The sequence below is a fragment of the Neoarius graeffei genome, chromosome 7 (assembly GCF_027579695.1).
Source record: "Neoarius graeffei isolate fNeoGra1 chromosome 7, fNeoGra1.pri, whole genome shotgun sequence".
In the NCBI taxonomy this organism is placed as follows: Eukaryota; Metazoa; Chordata; class Actinopteri; order Siluriformes; family Ariidae; genus Neoarius; species Neoarius graeffei.
The window spans coordinates 76,536,559-76,547,253 of NC_083575.1; the positions used below are offsets into that span (position 1 = coordinate 76,536,559).

Sequence of the window (10,695 nt, forward strand, 5' to 3'; positions counted from 1 at the left end):
TATTATTATTATTATGGGGTGGCACGGTGGTGTAGTGGTTAGCGATGTCGCCTCACAGCAAGAAGGTCCGGGTTCGAGCCCCGTGGCCGGCGAGGGCCTTTCTGTGCAGAGTTTGCATGTTCTCCCCGTGTCCGCGTGGGTTTCCTCCGGGTGCTCCGGTTTCCCCCACAGTCCAAAGACATGCAGGTTAGGTTAACTGGTGACTCTAAATTGACCGTAGGTGTGAATGTGAGTGTGAATGGTTGTCTGTGTCTATGTGTCAGCCCTGTGATGACCTGGCGACTTGTCCAGGGTGTACCCCGCCTTTCGCCCGTAGTCAGCTGGGATAGGCTCCAGCTTGCCTGCGACCCTGTAGAACAGGATAAAGCGGCTAGAGATAATGAGATGAGCTATTCAGAGATTATTATTATAGATACTCTCTTCATATCAGCATTCTTGAAGATCAACGCTAGCTTACCCGCAAGTTAGTGTTGTTAGCATGGCAGTGAAGTCACCTTCCAGCCGGTGTAGAGTTCATCAGCACAGCAGTGAAGTGACCTACAGCCGTTGTAGCGTTCATCAGTAGTACAAGCTAACAACTGAGAAACACACAGTTGTTTGTACACACGTTTTTGTACACACAGGCGACTTCTCGTCGCAAGCATATTGTGAATTTTGGATGCAAGTTTCCCCTCTCGGGTAGCTGCGTGTGCGCATTATCCGCAACCAGTGGGTGATTTGGGGAGGGGGATACCAGTCATGTGGAAATCATGTGACTGCTTCACAGGTGGGGATTGGCTTAGCCTTTGGAGATGATCGTGTCGATATAGTAAAGACATGCACTCTGCAACAAGTCAATGACTGGCGACTTTTTGTCGCAGAATATCAAGCATGTTTGATACCTGCAATCTGTCGCAAGAAACAAAAAAAATCGCTGTTGCAAATATCCGCACACGAAGCAATTTTTTGCTTGCCTCAAAAAGCTGCACAACCAAGCGACGGAAAATCGCCCATGTGTGCCGGGCTTAAGATTTCTATCCCAAGACAGCTACACACAACGGAGTGACCTGGCAGCCAAAATTCTCTCAAAATCTTCCACTTTTCACAAAGCAAACCTGTCGGCCATGTTTGTTTACAAACTGTCACAGTCACTCGCTAGCACGGAAGTTTTGCATCTCCGACATGTTCCTTTTCCAGTTTTTCGATGTCTGTTGGTATGTTTTTCTCTTGTTAATATGCATGAATAATATATAATGAAGTTTTGGTAGCCTTTCGGGTATTCAGCGCGTCTTCGGTTTCAGTTTTTAGTTTATTTATTTAGTGCTTTATTATAGCATAGCTAATCCTAGCAGTAACGTTGAATTAGCCTGGTCTTCTCTGTTTCCCTGCCGACAAAGAAATGATTCTGCGCATGTGCAGCAGAAAAGTTTTGTCACTGGATATTCACATGAGCTCTGACGTGTGACATCATGTTGTCTTGACAACGTGCAATACCGTAACAATACTGCACGCTCATTCTCCATTGGGGAGAGTGGTGTAATATACAGAGGATAAGTGATATGATAACAATATTGCATGCTATCAATAAACCTGATAGAAGGGAAGAGAATACATGTTTTTATTCCATGGAAAAAGTGGCCCGTATGTACAATAATTCCTGATATTTCACTCCGATGATGTCACTCCCAGTGTTTTCCTGCTGACTGGACATGCTTTGTCAAAATGTCGAAGCGGTTCAAAATTAAAATTCTTCTGATTAACCTGCGTAATTTTTTGTGAATGTGTCCATATATAATAAAAAGAATATTACAGGGTGGCATGAAATATATTTACTGTATCTGTTATACTCGGATTGTCAAATTGAGTAACCTTTTAATAGTTACGGCAACGTTTAAAATGTTTAACACATTTGTCCAATGGGTTAATCATCCATTATTTACTGGACATACATATTTTTAATCTCCAAAACAAGCTTTTCCCCAGCCAATTAATATAATATTCTATTCAACTCATCAGCAAGTACTGCTGATCAGTAAGTTTTTGTTCCAAGATCATGTAGTCTATATGAGCAGTAAAAACCTCTCATCTCACCTCATTATCTCTAGCCGCTTTATCCTGTTCTACAGGGTCGCAGGCAAGCTGGAGCCTATCCCAGCTGACTACGGGCGAAAGGCGGGGTACACCCTGGACAAGTCGCCAGGTCATCACAGGGCTGACACATAGACACAGACAACCATTCACACTCACATTCACACCTACGGTCAATTTAGAGTCACCAGTTAACCTAACCTGCATGTCTTTGGACTGTGGGGGAAACCGGAGCACCCGGAGGAAACCCACGCGGACACGGGGAGAACATGCAAACTCCACACAGAAAGGCCCTCGCCGGCCACGGGGCTCAAACCCGGACCTTCTTGCTGTGAGGCGACAGCGCTAACCGCTACACCACCGTGCCGCCCGCAGTAAAAATGTTAGAGAAAAAAAATACAGTGATGTTTTAGACACTGAAGATGATTTTCTGCGGTGCATGTTGATTCATTTGCACTGCTAAAGAATAGTGTGGTGCAGAAAGTATGAAACTATCGGCTTGTAGGTTCAGTATGCTTTCATATTTGCCAAATTTTGACAAAAAATGTTGACTTTTATGGGTGCTTTTGGAGATTTTCACTAGGTTACATGGTTAAACGTATATTATATTTCATTTGATTACAACCCCGATTCCAAAAAAGTTGGGACAAAGTACAAATTGTAAATAAAAACGGAATGCAATAATTTACAAATCTCAAAAACTGATATTGTATTCACAATAGAACATAGACAACATATCAAATGTCGAAAGTGAGACATTTTGAAATTTCATGCCAAATATTGGCTCATTTGAAATTTCATGACAGCAACACATCTCAAAAAAATTGGGACAGGGCAATAAGAGGCTGGAAAAGTTAAAGGTACAAAAAAGGAACAGCTGGAGGACCAAATTGCAACTCATTAGGTCAATTGGCAATAGGTCATTAACATGACAGGGTATAAAAAGAGCATCTTGGAGTGGCAGCGGCTCTCAGAAGTAAAGATGGGAAGAGGATCACCAATCCCCCTAATTCTGCACCGACAAATAGTGGAGCAATATCAGAAAGGAGTTTGACAGTGTAAAATTGCAAAGAGTTTGAACATATCATCATCTACAGTGCATAATATCATCAAAAGATTCAGAGAATCTGGAAGAATCTCTGTGCGCAAGGGTCAAGGCCGGAAAACCATACTGGGTGCCCGTGATCTTCGGGCCCTTAGATGGCACTGCATCACATACAGGCATGCTTCTGTATTGAAAATCACAAAATGAGCTCAGGAATATTTCCAGAGAACATTATCTGTGAACACAATTCACCGTGCCATCTGCCGTTGCCAGCTAAAACACTATAGTTCAAAGAAGAAGCCGTACCTAAACACGATCCAGAAGCGCAGACGTCTTCTTTGGGCCAAGACTCATTTAAAATGGACTGTGGCAAAGTGGAAAACTGTTCTGTGGTCAGATGAATCAAAATTTGAAGTTCTTTATGGAAATAAGGGACGCCGTGTCATTCGGACTAAAGAGGAGAAGGACGACCCAAGTTATCAGCGCTCAGGTCAGAAGCCTGCATCTCTGATGGTATGGGGTTGCATTAGTGCGTGTGGCATGGGCAGCTTACACATCTGGAAAGACACCATCAATGCTGAAAGGTATATCCAGGTTCTAGAGCAACATATGCTCCCATCCAGACGACGTCTCTTTCAGGGAAGACCTTGCATTTTCCAACATGACAATGCCAAACCACATACTGCATCAATTACAGCATCATGGCTGCATAGAAGAAGGGTCCGGGTACTGAACTGGCCAGCCTGCAGTCCAGATCTTTCACCCATAGAAAACATTTGGCGCATCATAAAACGGAAGATACGACAAAAAAGACCTAAGACAGTTGAGCAACTAGAATCCTACATTAGACAAGAATGGGTTAACATTCCTATCCCTAAACTTGAGCAACTTGTCTCCTCAGTCTCCAGATGTTTACAGACTGTTGTAAAGAGAAAAGGGGATGCCTCACAGTGGTAAATATGGCCTTGTCCCAACTTTTTTGAGATGTGTTGTTGTCATGAAATTTAAAATCACCTAATTTTTCTCTTTAAATTATAAATTTTCTCAGTTTAAACATTTGATATGTCATCTATGTTCTATTCTGAATAAAATATGGAATTTTGAAACTTCCACATCATTGCATTCCATTTTTATTTACAAGTCACAACTTTTTTGGAATCGGGGTTGTATATCCCTGTCCAGACATTTGATTAAGTGCAGTGTAAAATGCTTCTGGCTGATTTCATGACGATGTTTGAATTTTGAACCTTTGGAAGTTGGATACTGTAATTTAACTGTCAAAAAAAAAAAACCTGAAAATGCAAGATCTTTTCATGCGAATGTGACATTTTATTCTGTTCCATACTTTTTTTTTTTAAACTTTAAGATACATTTAGTGAGAAAATAATATTACAGGCATTTGGCAGATGCTCTTATCCAGAGCGGCATATAATGTACCCAGAGGAGCCTGGGGAGCAGTTAGGGGTTAGGTGCCTTGCTCAAGGGCACGTCAGCCATTCCTGCTAGTCCAGGGAATTGAACCAGGGACCTTTTGGTCCCAACCTAACTATTTGGCCTTGGCATTCCCACTTATCCCCAATGATGGATTTTCTTTGGTGACTAGCAAAGTACTATTTTCTTTGGGGCTGCGCCCCTCCAAAATCGTACTATGCCAGTCACCTCAGAGAATCCATAATTTCAACCACAGCCTCTCAGTAGGGTGCATCAGTTGCCCCCTAAAAATGAAAAGTTCCTCCAATCATGATGCATTTTTGTTTTTATATTCCTTTTGGTAAGAAAACACACTGGGTGAAATATTTTGACAAAATTCAAAAGTTTAATGGTGGCACCAGGAGCTCAAAGTTATGGAAAAAGCTGCTATTTTATGACTTTTATGACAAAATTTCCATCACTTTTCATGAAACATTATGGCACCTTATAGAGTATACCAAATATCTTAGATACACATTTTTAGCATATATTCTAAATATATTAATCAAGCACAGTTTGAGTTTTAGTTGTTCATTGAATCATTGTTCAACTACTTTTAAACAATACAAATGTATTATGAATCACATTAATGCTTCTCGATCCCTCGCAAAGGTTCTTAACATGATCTCTGGGTCACAAGAAATCAATAAATGGAGTCCAACATTGTGACTCAAACCTTACGCGAAAACATAAAATGAGCGTTTTTTGGCAAAAAATAAAAAATGAACCTCATGGTGCCACCATTAGACTTTTGAATATGGTCAAAAAATGTTACAGGATGTCTTTACTGGTGAAAAGGAACACCCAAACAAAAATGCATCAGATTTTATGAAAGTGAGGGCAACTGATGCACCCTACCTCTCAGTGCATGGTATATTTGATTACTATCTATAGCTATCTAAGTAGACATTTAGCTATCTGAAGATGTAGCTATCTAAACATACAATAAACAACATAAATGACAGGTGCAAAGTGGGAATTTTTCAGTTGTGTACAAGAGAATGCAGTTCAGTTTGAAGGGTTCAAGTTTTTCCAGGATATTACAACAAGACATTCATTCATTCATTATTGGATGGATGGATGGATGGCATGAAGAAATGAGCATTTTTTTTAACATACACTCTAAAAAATAAAGGTGCTTCAGTGGTTCCTCAAATCTCTGGATGGTTCCATGGAGAGTCAAAACTCTGTGATGAACCATTACATTATGCGAAAGGTTCTTCACATTGGAAATGGTTCTTCAGAGCCTGGCATTCTCTTACCATTTGCTGGTCAGTGCACATAGGCTATGTTTACACAAATCTGTCTTCACTGCTCAAACAAATGGTTTAAATGGTTCTTTAAAGAACTGTTGCATGAACGGTTCTTCGAAGCCCTGAAAAAGGTTCTTCTATGGCATCGCCCTGAAGAACCGGTACTAGCCCCATTATTTTTTAGAGTGTAGTTACTCTACAGTGGCCAGATTTGGTCTCCTAGTCAATGCCAAACCAGCTTCACTGGGAGACCAAATTTTAAACCAAGTTATGTCTTATCATTTAGTTCAATCAGTTGCAATTAATTAACCAAGTACCATGCAAGTATACATTTAACAAGGAAAACTTGGCACTGCATTAACTATGTTGATATTATGCTGGCTGAAACGAGGATTCGTAATGCGGCAATTTGCATCACAGAATACGCCGCAGCGGTGCAGCCGCATGGACTCTGGGGCCTGCGATTGTATTGCCCAGACCAGTTGGTCTCCTCGTGGAAAATCCTTTAAAGAATGCTCTGATTTGCACCGGGTGTAGTGCTGTTACCCTGCAGCGCCCTACCTGGAGGTGCAGATGCGCACCGATCTTTGTGCGCGCGCGTGACCGGAGCGTTCCCCCGCTGCCGCGCCCTGCGACTGGCCGCCTCCAGCCTGCACGGGTTCTCATACGTCTTCCCATCGCTGCCGCACACCGGGTGACCGCTCTTACACCGGCAAACCCCTTTAGAGGATCTCTTTCCCCCGGAGCGCACGCACTCGAACCCAGTGGCGCAGGGCAGATCGCGCTTACGCCCGCAGGTCGCACCCTCCTCCCCCGCAGCACACACCGCGCAGCAGCCGCACCGGTCCAGCACGCGCCCGTCCTGGCACGCAGCACGCGGCACCGGGCACTTGGTCATATCGCACTTAGCCGGACAGGGCGCGCGCGACACGGGCCCTGCGACGGCATGCGCGAAAAGCGCGCACACGGCGAAAAGCAGCACGCGCATCGTCCGGTTAGACCAGTGAACTGAGGGCATGCGGTGAGGAGTCCGTGGAGAAATCACATCCCCTCAGATCAGCGCGCGCACAATCACCGGTGCCAGTGGGAGTCATGACTGAAGCTGAATCATCTTCACACAGGAGTCATGATCACAGTTATGGATGGAGAAAAGAAGCTGAGTTCTTACTTCTCCTTTTCAAACGCTCACCTGTTCAATTTGTGAGAAGTCTCTCTCTCTCTCTCTCACACACACACACACACACACACACACACACACACACACACAGCTACACCACCTACTATCCGTTAGAGGAGACCGGGGATGGTTGTACCAAAGGCCCCGTTGTAACAGCATCACTTTCACCAGTCCTTGACTTGCAAGACAATTTTGTGTTTTCTACGGAGCCATAGAGGGGACATGGTGAATAAAAAAATAACAAAGCGTGGGAACGACTTATAATGCGCGAGCACGAGTTATAACCCGTGCGCACACTTTGCGTTAAGGCGTGCGCTCGGGTAGTTAAAAGTGAGGGGACGAGTTACAAATCGTTCCCTCGCTTTCATTAAGGCGTGTGCACGAGATATTAATACGTGCGCTCGAGTTATAAAGGCGTGCGCACGGGTTATTAAAAAGTGAGGGAACGTCTTAAAACGCGTTCCCTCGGTTTATATCCAAGGCATGGGAATGATACTAGACGCTATTTTATTCTATTTTAATATTGGACTCAGATACACAGAAATCCTCGATGCACTTGCTTTATTATAAGTCTGAGACACCTCAAGAGAGTTCTGAGAGAGAATGGGCTTCGCCGGGAGGTGTCTCAGACTTATAATAAAGCCATGTTGGGATGCAAGTGCATCGAGGATTTCTGTGTATCTGAGTCCAATATTAAAATAGAATAAAATAGCGTCTAGTATTTCCAGAGCTAGCATGGTGAGCTACAGCCTGTGTGTACGTGTGTGTAGGCAACGAGATCAATGAAAGCAAGGATATTGTGGGAATATTTTAATAAGTCGAGGGAATGACATAGGATATCATTCCCACGCCTTGGATATAAACCGAGGGAACGCGTTTTAAGACGTTCCCTCACTTTTTAATAACCCGTGCGCACGCCTTTATAACTTGAGCGCACGTATTAATATCTCATGCACACGCCTTAATGAAAGCGAGGGAACGATTTGTAACTCGTCCCCTCACTTTTAACTACCCGAGCGCACGCCTTAACGCAAAGCGTACGCACGGGTTATACAGTAACTCGTGCGCGCGCATTAATATCTCGTGCACACGCCTTATAAGTCGTTCCCACGCTTTATTTTTTTATTCACCATGTCCCTTCTACGGCTCGCTAGTTTTCCATGAAAAGTCACTTTTTTTATTTACCATCATAAGTTGTAAAATGAATAGAAAATATAGTCAAGACATTTTTCTGGCCATTTTGAGCATTTAATCGACCCCACAAATGTGATGCTCCAGAAACTCAATCTGCTCAAAGGAAGGTCAGTTTTATAGCTTCTCTAAAGAGCTCAACTGTTTTCAGCTGTGCTAACATGATTGTACAAGGGTTTTCTAATCATCCATTAGCCTTCTGAGGCAATGAGCAAACACATTGTACCATTAGAACACTGGAGTGAGAGTTGCTGGAAATGGGCCTCTATACACCTATGGAGATATTGCACCAAAAACCAGACATTTGCAGCTAGAATAGTCATTTACCACATTAGCAATGTATAGAGTGGATTTCTGATGAGTTTAAAGTGATCTTCATTGAAAAGAACAGTGCTTTTCTTTCAAAAATAAGGACATTTCAAAGTGACCCCAAACTTTTGAACGGTAGTGTACGAATGCGGGGTCAAGTGACATTCCATACAAAACGCAGTCACGCGTGCGCAACTCTCTTTGTTTTTCCACTGCTTTAAGCATTCTTTTAACTATGCCATATCCTTGTGCTGGGTGGCAGAGGCGATTCTAGAGTCTGTTGTGGCCCCAAGCAAAAATTTCCAGGGGGCCCTTCTGACCAGTGTCCATCACCAATATGTTATAAATAATCTGACACCAAAGAAAAATGTATGAAACCAAAGTTTTTTTAAATTCCAAATGTGAAAATACAATGGTAAAGAACAATAAAAACAATAAAAAACAAATAAATAAGCCCTCGGGCCCCGACTCTCGGGGGGCTCCTGGGCCAGGGGGGCCCAAGCAGTTGCCTGCCTTGCCTGTTCACAAGCTGCGCATCTGCTGGGCGGCACGGTGGTGTCATGGTTAGCACTGTTGCCTCACAGCAAGAAGGTCCGGGTTCAAGCCCAGTGGCCAGCAAGGGCCTTTCTGTGTGGAGTTTGCATGTTCTCCTCGTGTCTGCGTGGGTTTCCTCCGGGTGCTCCGGTTTCCCCCACAGTCCAAAGACATGCAGGTTAGGTTAATTGGTGGCTCTAAATTGACCGTAGGTGTGAATGTGAGTGTGAATGGTTGTTTGTCTCTGTGTCGGCCCTGCGATGACCTGGCGACTTGTCCAGGGTGTACCCCGCCTCTCGCCCATAGTCAGCTGGGATAGGCTCCAGCTTGCCTGTGACTTTTAGAACAGGATAAAGCGGCTAGAGATAATGAGATGAGATGGGATATCTTTGTGCTGTATATGCTTGTAGTCACAACAGTACTCGAGACTGTGGCACGTTCCAATTTTTTTAGAATTCCATCCGTGATTCGGAAAGAGGGTGAGGAAACTCTGAGGCTTAGTGCGCAGAGAAGACGAGCACGGCTGAACAACATCGGCAGGGCTGATCTAAGAGAGGCTAAAACCAAAACAGCTCGTGTTTGCAGTAATCATTTTATCTCAGGTGAGATTCAAAAGCATTCTCAGTAATATCCTGGAAGAATTTTATTTCGTGTTGCTAGAATTTGGTTATAAAATGAGCGTTCTCTTGTTGTGGTTCACTTGGTCATTGTTATAATTTGAACACGTGTATCACCATTTCACTTCGAGGGGCACCAGCAAAATTATACGATAGAAACAATTCAGACTGGGCACCCACTCAGAAAACGGGCTATGTTTTGTCCAAGGTCGGACTTGATTCTTTGGCAGCCAAACCAGATAGAACGCGATATCTGGGTACTCGATGGTCAGTAGAAGCATCTTATCTTCAGAAAAGTCTGACTTTTTTTATAATACGTGTCAAAACCACACATACCTATCTTCTCTTTGTATCGAATCTTTGCTCGACCATTCAAATCATGGTAATACTCAGAAAATGCAGCATTATTTACAGACACGCTTTCAACGGCTGGCGTCCTAGTTGCTTGTATATCCATCATCATGGCGGACGCTCAGGACGTAGCACATTTTGATCACGTGGTTGGAAGTCATCTATAGAAGGGATAACGTCAGAGTCATGTGATCAATTTCATGTATAACCACACCTTCCCTGACCTTGCATGTGAATTTGTATGGCTGTGTGAAGAAGTGTACAGATTTTACAGCCAAAACACTAATTTTCAGGTAAGAAAGTAAATTTTTGGACCAAGTCTATATTTTGGTTAGTACTGATACTGTAGGAAGTTGAATTAAGTAGCTTGTATTAGATTAAAGACTAGGTTCTTAGGTCCTTCACATAGATTAAATGTGAGGCATTTAATCTACGTGAAGGAGGTCAAGTATCTCAGGGTCTTGTTCACAAGTGATGTTAAAATGGAGCGTGAGACGGACAGGTGGATTGGGGTGGTGTCAGCAGTAATACAGCCATTGTACTGGTCCATTGTGGTGAAGAGGGAGCTAAGCTGGAAGGCAAAGCTTTCAATTTACCAGTCCCTCTACGTTCCAACCCTCAGCTATGGTCATGAGCTTTGGGTAGTGACTGAAAGGATGAGATCATGGATACAAGCGGCTG

The 10,695-nt window shown here is 43.4% G+C and overlaps 1 protein-coding gene across 1 annotated transcript in view; it reads right to left on the reverse strand.

Moving 5' to 3' along the window:
* The window catches only part of LOC132889684 (serine protease HTRA3-like), a 37,317-nt gene extending 30,328 nt beyond the window's left edge, over positions 1–6,989 (reverse strand). The window contains exon 1 of the mRNA XM_060926426.1: positions 6,397–6,989. Within this exon, the coding sequence (XP_060782409.1) occupies positions 6,397–6,853 (457 nt within the window). The 5' untranslated portion in view covers positions 6,854–6,989. The remainder of the gene's footprint in view (positions 1–6,396) is intronic.
* Between the last annotated feature and the right edge of the window lie 3,706 nt (positions 6,990–10,695).